General features: G+C 35.3%; 1 protein-coding gene across 16 annotated transcripts in view; it reads left to right on the forward strand.

Moving 5' to 3' along the window:
• LOC149543864 (denosine deaminases acting on tRNA) overlaps positions 1 to 20,999 on the forward strand; it is a 195,287-nt gene that overhangs the window by 69,519 nt on the left and 104,769 nt on the right. For all 16 annotated transcript variants that reach the window (XR_016355702.1, XR_016355703.1, XR_016355698.1 and 13 more), the window contains one exon: positions 8,265 to 8,385. Coding sequence is in view for 4 of the 16 variants with exons in the window: in XM_089798535.1 (XP_089654661.1) it covers positions 8,265 to 8,385 (121 nt within the window). In the remaining 12 variants the exon portion in view is untranslated. The remainder of the gene's footprint in view (positions 1 to 8,264; positions 8,386 to 20,999) is intronic.

Here is a 20,999-nt window from a genome sequence, read left to right on the forward strand (position 1 = left end):
ATGCGTTACAATAATGGATAGCATTAAGAGATTTTTGAGACAATAGAGTATTTGAGCATTCCAACAAGTGACACACAGTGTTGGCAGAGCACTTTGCTCAGAGACAAAAAGTAAGATTTATACAAAGGTCCATGCCCTTCTTGCAATCTTTGGTCATTGCAGGCCTGTCAAGCCCATCGTCTCGTCACCAGGAGTTTGGAAGTACACTACCAGCTTCCGCATCTCGACAGGATTATCCATTAGAGCAGGAAGTGGAATATGCTGAGGAGCCACAAAGGAACCGGGTTGATGTTGTTGCTGAACAATTACTAAATCTGAGTATTTGAGAGGATGTAGAAGATAATAATGCAACCCCAAATGTAGACAGTTCTATGGATTTAGTGCCAATAGAGGAGTAAGCAAACCACTTTGTCAAATTTTAAGTTTTTTGAAAATTTTGGGTGTTGCCATGACCTAAACAGGGCATGTTTTAGTAGCACCGCGACAAATGATAGCAAGGGAAGTCACCTTCATCTTCAAGGCATGGGTTAGGCAATTTGATGCAAAGTAATGATTTTGACAGGGGTCTTGACATGTCACCGGTAAGGGTTTTTCTCATGCCAAATGGAGCTGGGGGTTTCAATGTCGATCAGTGATATCTTTCAAGTTTTTTGACAGCTCATCAACAAGGGAAGCTTTAGCTGATTGTAAATAGAATTAATAGGTCGAACATATTGTATAAGAATATGGTAAAGGGGTTGAACATATTGTATTATTAAAGGGGACCATAATTTAAGGTTTGTGTTTTGTAAATCATGTTTATGGGTTGTGTCCCCTTTTTTAGGATTTTGGGTTTAGGGCATTTTGATCATATGGGGTCAATTTTTTATTGTAATTTTGGACATATCTTATAGCAGATTGTACCCATTTCTTGGGATATCCATCATATTTGGATATTTTGTATTATAGGCAACGAATGGAGGTTTTCTTTATTGGTTCTCTCCTCTAGGATCCCTTGAACTAGGTAATAGTTTGAATAAAATTATAGTGGCGTGCCACTTTCGCCAAAAAAAAAAAATCATATGAAATAAATTTATCTCTTTAACTAACTTTTTAACTGAAAAGAAATTGCTTTCATTGCACATGAACATGAGACCTTTCTATTAACATAATTAGCTACCTTCGGTTAAATATCCATAAGATATTTTGCATTAACATGATAGGAGAATAACTAACAATCTTTATGAAATGGAATATAATTGAATAACAAAATTAATTAATCACATTCAAGGGTTAACATGAACTTGAAAGAGGAGAGTAGTTGTGCTTTGATCCTTTCTGGTAAATTTTATATCATTAATGTCATCTTGAGGGAGGGCATCATCAAATGATTTACCCCCATCCATTGACCATTGGTCTCCCATACATCTTCCTTGCAAAAGTGGCCTGATCCTACATGAGAGATGCCTGAAGAGGAATTCGGTCTTGTTGCTATTTGAGTCTTTGGTGTTTAGAACCTACAACAGTCTTAGTTTGTCATGCCCTCTAGACACCATGGCTGTGAGTATGACCTCCCTGACTAGATGTGTACTTCTGGTTTATTTGATTGATGGTTGCATGCTATTGCATAGCACCATGTTGGCCAAGGTTTATGAATGCAAGCACTGTACTTCATGTTGTTAGTAACGCCACCTTACTTGTATAATTGAGTTCTTTAAACTCATCTAGGTCTCCACAACCCATCTTGGACTTGCTGTCCATTTTAGGCAATAACTTGTCTCATGATCTTAAGGAGTGGTGACTAACCAGAAACTACTTTAACATTTATGGTTCTTAAATTCTTAATGGTTCAAGACCATTTAAGGGCAATCCCTTTCCAACCGCCCATAGCTGTTATGATTCACATAAATATCATTGAATTAATTTCTTTGTTTCTGTTTTCCTTTCCAGGATAAGAAGTGGAACATATCCTGAATGCTGTTATGCTTTCTTTTCTTGTTTAATAACTTATCTGATTAGGGTTGATCCAATAATTCAAGATAGATGATTCAACATTCCTGTTGATGACATGCTGTCATAGTCATATAATGGTATAGGTTTTACTCAACCAGGGGATCATTTGGCATTCTTGAGAATTAGATTATTATAAACAGTCAAGTTATCAATGCAGATTAGGTAATGATTAAGTGCTACTCCACAGTTTAGGCAAGTTTAGATCATGCTCAATGAAGAAAGGTTAGGGTGTTATTAGTGCCATGTGATCCAAGAAATGGTTTGACTGTTACATATGCGTATCTGAATTGCAAATCATATCTGATATAAAGATTTATAGTTGATATGCAGATTCATATTTAATACTCAGTATTCTCATTTGAAATGCAGCTTCATAATAATATATGATTCCATAACAAAAGTAAGGATTTATTAAGACTTGCAGATTCATAACAAAATTGCAGATTGGAGATGATATATGGTTTCATATCCGAATTACAGAATCTCACATGATTTTCAGAATCATTTCAAAATTGCAGAATTTTCAAATGATATTTGGATTCATGTTTGAAATGCAAATACCTTTTGCATGCTTATTCTGGATATCTTTCTCCCATCCAAAATACAGAACTCGCCTGCTAATGCAGATTAAGCTCAATATGCAAGTGTATGATTCTTTTCCTTATATACAAACTAGAGATTCTAGTATGCAGTGAGAACCCAATATCTTCCTTCCCTGTGTGCAATGCAAAGAATATCAAATTTTACTGCTAATGCATTATAGTGAATTTGGTCCTTTTCATTATTACGTTGAAAACAAGAAATGTGTTGCTGAAGATTAATTCGTAAGAATCATTAGCTTTGATTAATGATTAATCTTAGGATTTTAATAGAAAGAATGCTTTGCTGATCAAATGAAGATTAATCTAATAGTCTAGGATCGAATCCCTTAATCCTTGCTTGATGAATATGAAAAACTAACACAATAATTGAGTTCCTTACATATGGATGGATTCCGAATGCAGAGAGATACAAAATGATTGCTGTATTACAGAATGCAAGAGCCCAAGACAAAATGTCGTTACCAAACAATTGAGAGTCGACAACCTTATGAAGAATATTGTCCAAGAAGGGAGTGACCATCTTGAAACACTCCCACGCAAGAAGGATAACTCAAGAGTTACCTTCCACCACCTCAAAGAAATGAAATGATATATACCGATTCATGGAGTGATATAATATTAATCGAGTTAATGAAGTAAAGATATTGTAAACACTTACCTCTTTTAATAATTATATACATATACACACATATGTGAATGTGCTTATAAAAGCTTGGTGTCAGTTCTCGTATCCCCATGCATATAGATGTATAAACTCATTGTAGATGCATAAATATATTTTCTTATTATTTCATCATACACATATGGCCATTGCCATTCACCGTACATGCATAATATATATATATATATATATATATATATATATATATATATATATATATATATATATATATATATATATGTTCCCCCTAGTTTCCGGTATGGGGATGGTGGGGGATGACAGGATGGGTTTCCTCCCCCGAGTTTCCGATATGGGAATGGTGAGGGATGACAGGATGGGTTTCTGGGACGGCAATTTTTTTTGACGATTTTGGGGATGGGGGGGGACAGCAAACAGGGACAGCTATATATATAGGGAAATTTTAAAATAATTGAAATTTGCAAATATACATGTCATTCATATGAAACTAAGCACAAAGCATGTCATTTAAACACTAGAAAAGCATAACATACAACATTTGAATGCCATCTAGGAAATAATATCCGATTTCAATACTCAATTGTCAAAATGCATATCAATATTAGTGAACAATATCATAATGATAAACATGATAAATCTGAAAATCTAAATCTAAATATGCCTAAAGCTATATGCCCAAAGGCTAGAGGGCTGCCATAAAGTAATAAGTATCAATGTATCATAAGCATGTTGACATTCAACATAAAAAAATGTAACAGATTGCTGCTCTTATTCTGCCTCTACTGGATTTGGAGAGGTGGGGTCCACCTCGGCAACCTAGTAAGGAGCCTTAAAATTATTTTTTAGTATTCACTTCTTAATTTTTTTGCATTAAAAAAAAAAAAAAAAAAAATTGGGGACAGCTGGCCGTAGACGGTACAGTTGGGGGACATCTAGGCGTTCCCTTTCCGTACTAGGGACGGCCAGCCATCCCCCTTTTTTCCTAGTCGTCCTCAAGTTTCGGGGACGTCCCTTGGTAATTTGTCCTTTTTGGGGACAGCTAGGGGACGTCCCATACCTGTCCCCCCATCCCCGGGATGTCTCCATTTCTGAAACTCCTAGTTTTAGGCCGGGTACGCGTCCCCGGTGTAACATACGGCTTTTTTACTAACTAATTTCAGTCTTAAACTAAGTGATTTCCAATCCTTATTCACATGATTAAGATTTTCCAACGACTATATAAACTAAAATAATTCTATATTAGAATGTTGTATTATCAAGAATACAATTTGAAAACATTTACAACTAATTCAGCTGAAAGTAAATATTTAACTACCTCTAGTTTTAACCAAAATAAATGGCAGATGATCTTGAAAAGAAATTCAGAATGAAAGGAACATTTAACTATCTCAATGTGTTAACTATTTTTAAAATAAACAACTTTCAACTTGAATAGAAATACTGAACTTATAGGATTAAGAGATCATATAGATTAATTTGTGAAGCTTCCTCAATAAGTTGTCCAAGCTCTAGCTTTGGTGAGAGGAGAAGCATTGGCATAGGAATAACCTCTCAACAACAGACCATTACTTATCCCCACAGGTTCTAATTAAATAGAATGGCCCTCCCTACCCCGAGGTCAGGCTTGGGATGTTCATTGATCCAGCCATCAAAGTATCCAGGTGGTTGAGGTCCCAACAATTATTCGATGAAATAACTGAAGCGTCTGGACAACAACAAGATCAATTGTTCCAGCAAGTTTGCCTATTTCCACCCTGGCTAAGGATTTCAAAATGTTGGTTTACAATCTGATCTCCACCACTCAGCTTGACAACTTATTTCAGATGTGGAACTCGCATGAGCTAATGCATTAGTTTATTATAAATATTGTTTGCTGATATCATTCTTTTATATTTTGCTTTATAGGTTCATCTACACCTCCTCACCTTAATTAGGCCATCAAGCCAATGATTCCTTGGTGCCTTTCTATTAACTGTTACTAATACAATTCGCACCTTCTTCACCATATTCAGGCTTTTAGCCTATTGAATTCCTTGGTGCTCTAGTTTAATATCTAATCTCAATTAATGATCATTATATCATATTGCAAAATAGATATTATCAGAAATGATAGATTTTCAAGATAGATTCAGATAATTGCATATTCAGATATCATAAAGATAACAGACTTGAAATAGGAAATATTGCAAAGGCAGTCGACTGATCTTAAAAAGGTCATACTGAATATGAAAAGATTTTAGTCGACTTTAATCATTGTCTTGCTTTACAATTAATTTAGAGGCAGACTGAAAAGGAAAATGAAAGGCTTCAATCTCAGATCGCAGACACTACAGTTAATAATGACACACTTGTAATGTAAGATGAAGATCATGTACGTCTGCTACAGGAACATTTACTTATGCATTAACAATTATGAAGGAATGGAAATCGTTTTCAATGAATGCAACATAGATCCTTACGTGACACTGCTTGGTTACTGAGTAGTGTGGGCGTTTGGGAAGAACTCCAATTTGCGGCAAGTCTATTCAGCCGTATGCAAGATTATACCCGCTACTACCTCTGCAAATAATTTGTATTGCTAGCTGGGGGAATTCGGATGTAAATGGCTTGAAAGCATAGAGTAGTAATGGACGCCAAAGCAAGGAATAAGAGTGTTGAGTTATGCTTGAAGGTTTCAATTAAAGACACGAGCCAAACCTTATGGCTACCATCAGTTACAAAATCATATTCCAATTCTTTAATCAATTGGCTAAAAAGAAAATAAAGAGGAGGGAAAAATTGAAAAGGAAAGAAGATGAAGAGTTTTTAAATAATTTATATTATTTACATTTGTTTTATTTTTTCGATTAAGTTTATAGGTATGTAATGATAAGGTGACATTATTGGATTAATGAATTTAATGTAATGGTGTCACTTTATAATTATTTACCTATGATCCTAGTTGAGAGAATAAAATAATATTATTATTTGATAATTTCTTAAAGGTAAGAACTTATGTTTATTTTATATTGTTTTTACTTATAGCTCATGCTGTTCCATCCTGAAATTATGTCGCCTAGTCTTGATAACCTTGCCAAGATGGTTTTAGGTCAAACCTATCGCTTCTGATGACTGAACCTTATGACCATCCCCTTCCGATGACCTCGTTTCGCAATGCTTTCCCTCTCTCTCTGGTCTTCATCCTGTAATCATTCATAACAACATTCTTGCCAAGACATCAATTCAAGATTTATAAATTGTTAATTAAAATCATCAAGTGAACGTTAGGAATTTCATCAATATCATAATAACTAACTTGTTCATCATATATGTACAATGACTACAATTAACTGACTCTATTTCATATGATCATGAATAAATTAATACAACGTCTAGAATTAACTAACTCAATTTCATATGATAATTAAATCGATTCAACGACTATAATTAACTAATTCAACTTCACATGAGCATGAAGAAATAAGAAACAACTATATTTGACATGTTATATCAACGGCTATAATAAAATAATTCAATTTCACATGAACATAAAGGATTAAGCAATGACTATAATTAACATGATATAACAACGATTGTAATAAACTAATTCAATTTCACATGAACATGAAGGATTAAGCAATGGCTATAACTAACATGATATAACAACGACTATAATAAACTAATTCAATTTCACATGAACATGAAGAAATAACTTGGTTCAATGGCTATAATCAGTTTAAAATTTTAGGGCAAAAATTGGGATGTAACACCCGGGGAACATAGATATATATACATATACATATATGTATGTATATATATTTACTAAAACAAAACTATGAGGCTGTTCCATTTAAATTGATGAAGGAGATGCTCAAAATAAATTCCTTTCATTTATAATATAAGTATGAAATTCTTATTGAAGAAACTTAATTCATTTAATCAAACAACGAATAGGAAAGGGTCTTCTATCCCCACCTTGCAAACCTAACCCTAACACCAGGTAGCTTGATGACCAAGATGCTTATCTATAGGTTCTGACTTGGATGACAATTTCAACCTTTTCCATACACTTGCATCCTCTCTCCCTCCCTTCCTCGAGGATGATTTCTTGCATCAATTGACATATGAGGTAGTTAGCCATAACTTACATTTTATTAAATAATATATTGAACATTTCTTTCTAGCATAAATTATCTAGGTTTGCCATCTTTTAACCAATTTTGTCAGTATACATCATTATCCATCCATATATTACGTTATTCCTTCAAACACAATACTATTCAATAATCTTCAAAATAAACATATTTAAATGTTAAAATCACGCTTTGAGTGAAATAGTTCAAGTAGTCATTTGAGACGTCCTCAATGAAGGGATGTAACAGTTTGCCTACTTTCCAATTATTAGTAGTGCTCTGATTTTGGAATTAAAGATAGACGTTTTTGAATGTTGTTAGTATTTAAATATTTTGAAATATTTTATCTAAGTTTTTCCCTATTTATATTTATATTTTTAATATACTACTATCCCATGCCTATAAAAAAGTGCCCTCCATCACTACTATCCTCGAAACACAGTCATGCATTCTCTGCTCTCCCCATCCTAGAACTGTTGTGGAACATTGGCTATCAGGAGTTGTTAATTTTATTGCTATTGTCTTAAATAATGGCACATACTTTTTGGCATTTTGCAAATTAATATCTATGGGAGTAAGGAATTCCAAATATCTTGAAATGTTTATTGTGCTATTTAAGGAGCAAATTCTAAAATAAACACATCTGAGAATTGAAAACAAAATAAAACCCTTTTGCATTTGCATTCTATCATTTAGGGGTTTAATTTCTAAATTAGCATTTGTAGATGATAGTTGACTTTTTTCACTGAGAAGGCAATTTGCATTTTGTTATATGCTTTTATATGAGTTATTTATTTTGATTCTGAAAGGGAACATATTCTAATATTCTTCTATGTATCATCGTGCTGTTTGGCATTTCAACCTTATTATGATACTTAGATATACTTGAATGTTGAATTTATATTGCTTTCTTGGCAGAATTAAATGTCGTTTCATTAGGAACTGGAACTAAGTGCCTTGGGCATTCACACATGAGTTCAGAAGGAGAAGTCATCAATGATTCACATGCTGAAGTTATTGCAAGAAGATCTCTTGTCAGGTTATACCGATCCGCTTTAAAATTATATATATTTATTCTATATATGAACTTAACCACATCATTTGTCAGAAATAATTATCATAGACTTTGTAACTTTTAGAGTCATGTAATGCACGTGTACCAATATTTCTAGGAAATATAAATGCAAGATCAAGAATGCTCTCAGATATGCTGTAAGAATATCTACTTCAATGAAAAAGATCTCATAAAATAAATCATGAACCATCAGTAAAAAATTGTATTATAGCTCATCTATTCTGGTCTAGCAAAGATGCCAAAATCAACAAGGAAACAATCATCTGAACCTTCAATATAGTATAAGTACTATGTTAAATAATGATATCAATGAAAAGACAAAATATCGTTCTCAACAAGACAATCAAAATGATACCTCCATGTCAGTAATGAATATATTTTTATCTAGTTCAATTTTACATAAAAAAGTAGATAAATGAAAAGTATATGTGTCTTGCATTAAAAAAATGATAAGACAATCAAAGTGATACCTCTATTTAGTAATGAGAATATATTTTTATATAATTGAATTTTATATAAAAATCTAGATAAACTTAAAGTATATCTACCTACCATTACTAAATGTCAAATTATGAACATGGATATTGTATCCTCTAATGCATAATATAATGTGTCATCTGCGACGAAGAACCAAAATGCCGTAATAAAAATTAGTTAAAATGTTGGAATGAATAGCAGAAATAAGCAAGCAGAATGGAATAATAGAAGAGACTTCTTCAATGATCTGATATGAGAGAAGTACTGTTACTCATGAGGCAACGTTTCACAGATAACTCCACAGGCTCCTTACGCACAAGAATACAATACCATTTAAGACATACAAGTTATTTTCTATTTTTCCCAAGCATATATGTTAGTACAAATATGTTAATAATAGATTCGTAAGCATATTTATAATTTCACTTGCAATGAGTTGGTTTTTGGAAAAAACACATTTCTGATTGATAGTGGTTTTTTAGAATTAATTTTTTTTTGAAACAAAGGGTTTTATCCTTATCAGTCAATTGCTTTTTTCTTGGTTAAGTTAATTGATGATATTGCTATTCAATTATTGTATTACACTTGCAATGCGTTTTACATATGAATTTTATTTGATGTTTCATATTCAAATCTCTGTTTTGAAGATCTTTTAGCATGTTGTAGGTTTGAAATGATGGCATCCAGCTCTGCGCTAGACTCAACTTTAGTTAGTGGGAGCCATCCCGTTGGAAGCAAAAACCTCCTTTAAATTTATGTTTTAATGGGATTGGTATCAAGAGTTTGATGTGTTTCTTATGCATGAAGAAGCTTACTGGAGGCATAATTTGCCTCAAATACCATATTGCAAGTATTCCTAATAGTGACACCAAGCCATGCTAAAATGATTTAAAAGAAGATAGAGAAAAACAGAAAACCTAAAGGCAACAAAAAAGAGGTAAAATGATTCAAAAAAGAAAGAAAAAGATCAGAAAACCTACATAAGAATCCAATTTTTCTTCAAAATCCACTTCAAATGCTCTTCAAGTTGACTGAAATTGTTGCAAATGAAATATCCCACTCTAATCTGATTATTCAATTTCTGGATTTTTTCTGATTTTCTGGTTTTTTCTGCGATCAGTTGTTTTCTGAATTTGGATTTCAAAAAAATACTGAAATGTGAAAGCTTGAAACCATAGACAGACCACTGGCAGAGTACTCTCTGAGTTGGAAAAACTGCCCGAATTTTCTGGCTTGGTGAGTTTTTATGACTTTTACTGGCACCAAAAACTTGCAGAATTTTCAGCAAGAACTTGTCAAGTACTAGCCGATTTTTTGTTAAAAACTTGGTCGTAGTATTATAACGGCAGTTAAAGGCAAAAAACGGCCCAAATCAGTTTCATTTCTCATTTCTTCACTTGTATTTTGCTGAAAGGGGAAAAGTCTTCCAAACACTTGCAAACTGATTTTGATCGATTTGAAGTGGACTTTGAGGCAGGTTTGAAGCACATTTGCAGTGGGTTTGGAGCAGAGTTTTTAAAGAGGATGACATCAATGATTTGAAGAGGCAGGCTATGGAGGAGGGGGTGGATTTGGTTTCACGCTGGATGACATTGAGTTGAATGAGTAGTTACTGCTAGTGCCGGGAGAAGCCACAAACTGAGTTCGACATACTGAGCAAGAAGGCAATCATGGCCAATCCAGGCTTCTAAGATTAGATCCTCTAGTTCTACTTGCCCCTTAGTTTTAATTAGAACTGAGAAGAGGAAGATGTAATTGAAATGATGTATTTACTTTAATTTTTACTTAAATTATTTACTATTTTGCTTCCAGTCATGAGTCTTCCTCAGGAGAATGTGATTTTGTACCCACTTTGTGTTTAAAATATATTTACATTAAGCTTGTTTGTTTTGTGTTCTCATTTATTGACTCATTGGATGTATTTTCTCATTGAATTTTGCAAAACAATGCATTTCTAAATAAATTTAAACAAATTTTTAAGTTGCTGAGTTTTTGCTGAAAACTGGCCAAGTGTTCCCCAAAATTATTTTTCAGACCTTGGTCAGCTTTTGGCTTTGGCGAGTTTTCCAACTATGCTTGAAACTAAAGATGCAAACAAATAATGATTCCAAACCAACAACACACAAGACTTAAGTCCCTAACTCCAGATTTTATTCAAATGATGCAACTAAACATACTAATTCAGGTATAAGACACGAGTAAGCAGATCTGATGTGATTCTTTTAATAGTAGCAATCAACATAATTATGGAGATGCAGTAATAACCTTGATTTGTCCCAATACCTAGGGTTTTGTTGTGACCTAATCACATATCGCCCATTCCAAATGGGACTCCTATCCTTTTGCTTGCTTGGCCTCTTTTGGGTTTTTTCTTGGTAGCTCTTAGCTCTTTCTCCTAGGGTTCTTTTCATTATAAGTGAGAGGTGGTAAGTTTTAACTAGATTGAGTCAAGATTGGCTTCCTTGCTTTTAAGATTTTGATTTTGAGGTGTTTCATAGTTAGAGCTGCGAATTTGAATAGGTTGGTAAAGGTATCTTGAGGTGTAATCAAAGGAATAAAAAGACAAATCAATCATGAAGGCATCTCTGGAAGACACTTGAAAGTGCAGGAAATGATACCCAAAAGGACATAGGTTGTGAAAGATCATTAAAATGAAGATTTTCAGTTTCACCTTGAAACAACATCCAAAAGTGAGAAGGGTTAAGAAAATTTGGAGTTTTTGTGAAAATGGCAGAAAATTTGGTCCCAATAACTAAGTATGCGCTTGCCCCTCACACTAGCAAGCATTCAAATTGTTTAAATCATTCAATTTTCCTCTAAAAAAGAAGATTTTGTGTAAACATCACATAAGGAAGGAATATTAGAAGGGTTCACCCAAACATGCTAACTCTATAAGGTCAAAGAAGTTTCCAAGATAAGATAAATTTATTAATGTCCAACAAGAGATCACATGGGTCTAAGGTATTGAAAAAGTACAAGGCAACAACTAGCAGTGGGAGCACCAAACAGTATCCGCAGAAAGAACAAATAGAAAAACAAAGGAAAACAGGAAAGAGAAAGACCAGAGACTAAATACTCGTTATAGGCGAGAAGTAACCCAACACCAAAGGATGTGGTCTGAGGCAAGGGCAAGCCCCAAACTGCCTCAGTGAACTGCTAGGCGTATGGTGATGTTGCCGAGTAGGTCCTTTGCAAAGCTTCACAAACCTAGTGTGTCCTAAGGGGAGGCCAAGCGACTGCTTCGTTCCCTAATTAGAAAACACGAGAGTAAAGAATGAGGTGATGAGTTGGTTTGAAGTCTGTCTCAGTGGGAACAGAAGATGCAAAGTGTAATTATGAAACGGCATGGCCTCATTGAGGTAAAGTGCGAGTCATCACTAATCAGTGTACTTGAAGAATGAGGAGATGGATGTGCACTCTCTGAACAAGCAGTAGAACCTCCCTTTGATCTTATAGTAAGTGGGGAAACGAAAAACAAAATGGGTCTCAGATTCCATCTCACCAAGGGGATAGAGTTGACAAATCCTATCCTCTCTGTCAATTTGGTGGTTAGTCTGTATGTGTAAGTGATGGGATCCCACTCTAAAGATCCCAAAGACATGTGGAGGGCACAAGCCCAACAAGTGAGGTACTAAGGGCATACAATAACCCCATCCTAGATATCTAGGTAGTGCTCAACACAAAAAGCCATCCTTGGGTGAAATGCCTTCTGAGGGTTACTGCATGTCCTGATATTATACTGGTTCTAGATGTTGAGCTTGACGTGCTCATTCAACTATTGGTAAGGAGGAAGGAGGTGAGTGGGGGCAGCCAGAGAGAACTGAAGGGGGCAGGGGGGTAGGCGATCCATTGCATTCCCAATCGAACCAAGAAGAGAAGCCTGGGTGAACCAACAACGAGCTTTGCCAGTGGGATTGAAGCTTGCCACCACCTTAAAAGAGCAATAAGCTAGGTAAGAGTACCTATGACAGCCCTTAGTAGAGTCCATGAAGCTTCAAAGCCAGTAGAGGAACCAAACTAATTTGAAGATGGTCCCAATTTTGAAAGGATGAGCCTCAAACTCGGCCAAAAAGATCTACATTTCATCAGCCAAGAAGAGCATCTAGAATATGAAGGACAAAGATCTAAATTTCATCAATTTTTGGATAATCTAGTGATTATCTAAAGTGGTTACATGAAAGATTGAAAAATAAAAGAAATATAATGCACGATCTCCAAATTGTTCTGCAATACTAACCAAGCTCCCAAAGACAGTTTTACCAAAAATAAAATTTTATTTCAACGGGCTATGTCATTATTTAATCCTGTGCCTAGAGTGCTAAGGAAATTTCATGAAGCAATTGGGGAATTAATATTTTGAGCAAAAGTTTCTTTTGGTGCCCAACTAAAAATGAAAAATTAACAAATGGCAAGTCTTCATCATGGAGAACTTTCATTGAATATTGAAGGTCTATCACATCTCATCTATCGATGTATAGAAACCAAAATGCACCCAACATGATCTGCCTTTGAAAAGGGAATGTCCCAAATTCCAATACCCTCTATAAAAATAAAACTTTGCTCAATGGTTCCAAATTATTCTTAAAGGAGTTGTCTCATGGGATGAGCAATGATAGCCTTGGAATTCAAACAAGAATCAGCACCAAGTGTCAATGTGGATGAATTAGAGACAGTCCTAGACATATTCCAGGAAAACAACAAGGTCAAAGACAAACTATCTTGGGCGAGCATGCATAGTGGGCATGTGTAGTGGTCATTTATTTCACCCCACTCTCTTCTTGAATGAGCATGCAAGGTGACTATTTATTACCCACTTAGGTAGTGGGATTTTCTTGGTTGGTCGAAGTTGACCTTTGTATTAATTAGATTCTCTTTTCCTTGCCCTAACCCTAATTAGGAATGAGGTGTCAAAATCCAGGCCATCAGTTATTGTTTCAATCCTAGCCGCCTATTGTATTCAAGGACCTATATAAAGGGCTCACTTCTCATTTGTAAAGAAGTGGAACTTTGAGATTGTTGTATTGAGACCATAGGATTCTCATCGAGTTTGGTGATTATTTGATGTGTCTTGACTATTAATGCTTGCTTGGATTCGTAATTCCCTCATTTAGATAAGATTGTTTAGATGAAGTGTTGTGATTGTAATGGAAAATATGATGGTGTTTTGGTATATTCCTTTGGATCATACTTTTGACAGTTTACTGATTATAGATCGTTGTGCAAAGTTAGTGTGAACCCCATATTTGTGTATGGTTAACTTCTGTCATTTTCTTCATTCTGATGGTGTTCATGGCGGTATGGAAATCATTTGCACAAACCCTTGAAGATGTTAAGGAAATATAATCAGATTGTAATAAGATTATTTTTACCTTGATGTCTGCACTTCCTTGAATCTGAACTTTCTTGTATCTCTACGCCAATGTTCTTGATTGATTTCCTCTTGCAGGTATGTTCAAATGGTTGGGCTGCCAATCTTGTAAGTGGATCAGTATGCTTGCTTCAATCTGAAATGCAGACTGTGAGAGAAGATTGCTGCATATGTAATAACACTATGTGGATTCTGTGTGTTTCAAATGCTTGCAGATCTGAACATATATAGACGCCTAAAGAGGCATGTCTCATGTAGAGACATGTCTACGTGGCATAAGTCCACGTAGGGACATGTCTCTACATGAGATATTCCCCATGCTTATAATTCAAACTGACTCTTAACTTATTATGGGTGCTGTTTCAAGGCAGCGATCATCCATAAAACAATGTGATCTCAATAAAAGCCTTTGTAATCTTTGTTAGAAGATCATTACACACGTGATACAACCAATGATATGAACCGATCTCATTAAATCGATAATAGAGGGTCAATTCGTATGATCAAATTTGCACATATTTGTGAATCACATCTAAACCATTGAATCGATATTCAGATAACAGCATATATATTACCATTGTTTAATGATTATTTACATCGTTATATAATGTGTATGTGTCTATACATACATACATACATACATACATACATATATATATATATTACTTAAGTGTGTGTATATATACTATATATGTTTAATAATCATTAATCAATGATGATGTTTATCTGGTAAACATATATTAATAAAAGCAATATATCAATTTGATCAAACTAATCTGACTGAATCTACAACATTGACACTCCGTATTAGCTAGAGAGGATAGTTTGTCAAAGGTCAAAGGTTTGTGGTTTCACACAAGTCTTATCCTTGAAATGTTCAGGAACATTTCTTTAGATGGGTGCTAGATGTTGTGAGGTTTTCACATCATCGCCCCATTGCAAATGGGGACCCCCTCTTTTGCTTTAGAAAGGAGTATTTGTCTTAGGTGATTTTAGATGGCAACCGTTTCTTTAGGTGGGTGCTAGAGGTTCTGAGGTTTTCACACCATCGCCCCATTGCAAATGGATACCCCCTCTATTGCTTTAGCAAGGAGTAGTTGTCTTAGGTGGTTTTAGTTGGTAAGCCTTTTCAAGTCTCCAACTCTGGGTGAGTTTAAGCAATTTTGGCTTGTTCGGAAGCAAATTTAGTCCAGGTTTTGTGCGAGCATTTTGGTGCCATTTTGAGGAATTTTCATAGCCTAAGTCTAAGTTTGTAGGTAGAATTTTAGTCTGGGTGAGAACAGTTTTCATGTTTGAGAAATGGGACAAAGTTTGTGAGCAAACTAGGTTCGAAGGAAATTTCACGTATTTTAGGATTCTCCTTCTTGGCAAAATTTCTCGTCTCTCAGGATTCTCCCTCCTGGGGAAATTTCACATCTCTTAGGATTCTCCCTCTTGGGAAAATTTCGCGTCTCTCAGGATTCTCTCTTCTGGGGAAATTTAAGGTCTCTTAGGATTTTACCCTTTCTCATCATCAACCCAATAGAGATGCAAAATCATGCTAAGGCATTAAAAATCGACAAGTTTGGCGAAGGAATGGGCATAATGGGTAAAATGGCAAGTTTTGGGGAGCCCAAGTGACAAAAGTGTATTTGAAGGAAATTCCCGACTCTTAGAATTCTCCCTCCGTGGGAATTCCTGATGCAGAAGATTCTGCCCCACATTACTTTTGCCAAAATTTTCTATCCTATAAGGCTTTTAAAGACTGATTTATGACATGAGGGAAACATCATGAGCAAGAATAAAAGTTATAGAACAAGGAATCAAAGAGGAATGTTGAATTGAGAAATTTTAATAATGTCATGTTCGGGGGAAATTCTTGACTCTTCGAATTTTCCCTTGAGGGAAATTCCCTACGCTCAGGATTTTCCGTTCCCAGTCCTTATCCTTTATTAAATCGCCAAAATCACCCTACCTCTCCTCTAAAGGAAAAAAATTGAGAAAGTGACAAAAATTAGAAAAAAAAAGAAAAGTGTTTTTGGATTGAGATAAGATTAAAATTTGCCTCGACTTTGTAAAATGGTTGATTTTAAATTGGGATGAATTTTGTTTATTATTGATGTGATTTTTCAGACTTGTTTTTTTTTCACAAGCTTAATGCTCTTCTCCTTTGTTTTGCAAGGTGAATTCGAGAAGGAGAAGCGCTGAATTGAAATTCATCCTTGGAACATATTAGAAAAATTCGAGCATTGCTAGTACACATACTCTCCATCGTCATGCCAACATAAATTGGCACAAGGAGAAGCTAGAGGGCAAGGTGATGATCAAGGCCTCAAGACTTAAAGTGGATACTACAAGGAGATGGCTCAAGCTAGAGGACTTGAGTGAGAAGGAAGGATTCATGTTCAAGATATCAACCCCAAATTCAGATAGAAATCAAGAGGAAATTCTAGAAAGCATAGAGGACCCAGCTACATGAGGACATATTCAAGGAGAATCAAGAAAGATCGAGTTCACAGGTTTACGAAGATGCAAGTGGTTCAAGTTAATTCCATGAGGATATTTCAAAGGATGGAGAAAATCTCAAACATTGAGAGATGCTAACAATCGAGAAAGAGATACTTTTGCAATGTTAACTACCATCTTCTACAAGCCAAGACTGGAAGTGCATGATAGATATGATGAGGTGACAACTGTTTGCCTCCTCGAATTGGAAAATTTCAATTTCACGAACAGTCAATCAAATCCTGCTAAGTGTCCCATCTTCTCATTGGTTGGAAAAATCATTGTAATTTTCTTATTGACCTGCGAATCGGTACCTATATGTAATTGGTTGTAAATTTGGCAACCCTAAGTAGGGTTTGTGGGAAGAAATCTAGGCCCTTGATTTTGAAGCAATCTTGGCCCTTTGTTGTAATGGGACTACTATAAAATGGCCAAGGCCTTCTCATTTGTAATTCATTAGAGGGGATTAGATTAGCTTAGATATTGGAAGTAGCAGAGAACTAGGAGAGTAGATTAAGATTGCTAAGGGAGAGACGTGATCAAATTGTTGCTATGATGCTTTCAGAGTAATTGATAATTCCTTGTTGGTTTTTCATGGTGGATTACTTAATATTGCTTTGTAGTATTGCACAGTTTCCTCAATCTTTCACTTTGAGTAGAATTCTTTTCATGTTGAAGTAGTTTAGTTGAATGGAAGTTGTTGTAGATGTTTACTTGTTTGATTCAAACAAATCCAGGCCACTAGCCTCTTGCCCATGGTTAGGGTGCCCTGTGTAATAAGCCGATGATTGAATGCACTTAACTTAACTGATATTTAATCTTTAGTTTGCATCCATTTGATGGGATTGGGGAGGAGATATAGATTTGAAAACTATTCAAGTTTTCCTTAGAAGCTTGCACTAGGTGGGTGGTGCCGCTGGTGAGATTACATCTAGTAGAGTCCAAGTTTATCCATGATTTTTTTTCATTCCTAGTTCGAGGTAGAAGTAGTAGTAGAAGTTATAGTCTAAATTGAAGTGGAATCTTTGGAAAATTAAAAGCCATATTGTCATTGTATGTTGTAAAGCCAAATCTATAAGAGAAAGAGTTGATATCCATTGAATGAATAGTGTAAGTCCCTTTGTGATAGCCAACATATCATATTGTGAAACTGAGTGAAGTCTACAATTAAGAAGACACCGTGAAGTTATTTCATGAAGTTTCTTTGCAAGCTTAGCATGAGAGACGACCTTATATCAAGAGAGGATCCAGTGTTTGGTGTTTTTGCTTGAAACATTAAGTATTTGATTTTGCATGTTGGCGTGGAACAAAACACGCATCAACAAGAGCTTGCTATGAAATACTTGACAATTGTTTGTTAGATGAACACTTGAACGTATTGATTTATGCAGTAGAAAACCCCTTAAATGGAGCCTTTGGCAAAGTATTGTGTGTACGGTTCTCCTTGAGATATTTTGTTACCAAAATGTTAACTTTCAGCAACCTGTAAATCTTTCTCTACTCTTGTTCCAGAATGTTTTTTTCCCTTGAAAAAGTCTCCAAATGTGCACCCAAATTGATTTTTAACTTCTTCGTCAAAGCCTAATGCTACTTTTAGGGTGTCTAGTAATTTTAATTAATAAACTACATAGTACTTTTTATTTTTTGGTTACCTTCTTATGGCATCTACCTTGGGAATTATTGAAGTGACTATAATTTAATCAAAATCACTGTATCTTTTTGTAAATAGGTAAAAGGGTTAATTTCATTAAATCTAGTGTTTTGAGCCTAGACTGAACTAGGGGTGGCTACAAATAGGGAGCCACCTCCCTAGGAGACAAGGCACCATAGTAAGAGACCAATTAATAGGTCAAAACATTAAGAAGTTCTATTTTCTTTGCCCTTGGTTTGTGATCAAAGGAGCATATCAAAAGTACCTTCCTTCTTCGTCTTCCTATCTCTCTTTCCCTTCACAACATGCCAACCGTCCTTTGTCTTTGCTACCTCCTTCTTTGGTGCTAGCATATCATCACAGGAAGTCTTCGCCTCCTAAGTTAATCTATGGGAACATCCTCCATGATCCTTTCTTGTTATTACGACAATATACAACACCACCTCTATCTTTTTTCATTAGTGTCATTCTTCCCGAGGCCTCATAAATTGAGGAGGATCTTTACCCTTTTTCCAAGCTTGTGGATAGACCTAATTAGCATCTTTGTCCTCATGGGGCAGTAAATAACAAAAACACTGCAATCCATCTTTACCCTATCCTCTGTGAAGGCATGTGCCACATTTGAACACTTGTCCTGAAGTCCCTCAACAACTTTCTTTTTCTCATCAATCTCTAGTGACCTAGTGCCTTCATTTTCTACCAAATAGAGCAAAGGTTCAACTCCTTCCACCAAGTGGCTTGCTTCTGGCCATTCCTTTTGTCACCATATTGTGTCATATGACATGTCTAAAAACAATGCCTATATTTGAAGGGGGCTCCTTTATAATCCATAGGTTGCATCCAATAGCCATTAGCAAACTTCAAACATAACTCCGTTGGAGGAGCCTTCTTTATGTCCATCTCGACAAGCATACAGGCATAAGTATTATGAATAAGACCAAGAGTACTCACATCCACACTCACGAATTTTCTCAAAGAATGACGAATAGTCTCAAAGCAAGATTCAAACCAATATTGTATCAGTAAGCAAAGAAGTCTTAGCCAAATTGGAATTTTATTGAAGGATTCAATAGTGGGGTTGAAAGTTGGATGCCATGGTTTCAAAAGTAACACGCACTTGTCTTCCTAACTCCCTGGTAATCATACACTATTAGCTTCCTATCTCAGAGTTAAAAGAAACTGCAAAAACAAAATTGTACCTCATGGCAAATCTGAATATGCCCTTCTAAAATAGGGTTCTAAAACTCTAAGATCCATTTGTGTAGTTTGTGAAGACTTGGTTAGAATCTCTTAAATCTTCCAATTAGACTCATCAAGGGAAAAACTCATTTTTGGCCAAATCTCTACCTATGTCTCTGTTTGAACACATAGTAGATTTGACCTCAGATGGTACAATGCAATATAAACCTATTTAAACACTATAGCCTCTCTTCCTCTCTCCATTGCCTGTAGCCCTAAGTTGTCCTTTCCATCATTATCAATCAAGTGTTTGGCCCATGTGACATGTTGTTCACCTTTGGCCTCTAAATTCTTTAGATCTTGATGCTGGTATGTACAATCCTTACCTTGAGTAGCGAAGATTAGGGATGTGGAAGGTTTCATTCGTTCTCCTTTGGAAACAAACTTGCCTCCAAATGATGAGTAGGTTTTCCCCCAAGCAAAGGCCAAGACCCCTTAGCTTGCATCCTACACAATGGAGGGCTACTGTAATCATGATCCTTGACATGATTGCCAGACTCGCAACATCCATTGTGTTTCTCAAGCAATGACTTCCAAAAAGAGTAACTTGCTCCTATAGGCCTCTTCACACTCTACAATGAAATGCTAGCTATGGTACGAAAATGCATAGCTTTTCCTATCGCTTATCATTTTTCCAAGATAACATTTATGGTGACTAGGTGATGTCCATAAAGTCACTTTATTATTAATTTGTAAAGTGACCTTTTAATCTATTGTCAATAGTTACTTTATTCTGTTTTCTAAATAATAAAGTAACTTAAATTTATTTAAATAAAATTTTACATTATATCAACTTTAATATTTAAAATATATATTCCTGATCACTGCCAGCCACTAAAGACTGTCAAGTGTCAACAGACACTGCACCTATGGTCCACTGGTGATGCTTAAATAGGAGTCCCTCAAAATTATGAAGTCGACTCTGAGTCCCTAGAACGCCACAATTTAACATCTGATCATTTTGCAAACATTTACAAGATCATCAAGATGTGCAAAACCATCCTAATGGCTTACTGTAGATAGTAAGGTTGGTCCCCATGTACAAGTGACTTACTATAAATAATAGGTTTGCCCGAACAGAACTTGAAACATTCCTAGAAGGCAAGCCTCAAAGCTTACAACAAACTTAGAAGGAAAACTTTGAAGAATCTCAACCAATGTGCACACTAACAAAGTGTTACATCCCAATTTTTCACCTAATTTGAAATATAGCCATTGAGGTTCACATGAAGTCAGTTGGCAGTTTAATTTGTTATAATCTAGTGAAATGGTAAGATAGTCTTTATGATTTTCTGTTACAAGATTCAAGAAGAGTTGGCAGATTAACGGATTTTCGGATGATTGATTGATTGATTAACA

Source organism: Cupressus sempervirens, chromosome 8 (assembly GCF_028749045.1).
Source record: "Cupressus sempervirens isolate cs-2001-9-10 chromosome 8, ASM2874904v1, whole genome shotgun sequence".
Taxonomy (NCBI): Eukaryota; Viridiplantae; Streptophyta; class Pinopsida; order Cupressales; family Cupressaceae; genus Cupressus; species Cupressus sempervirens.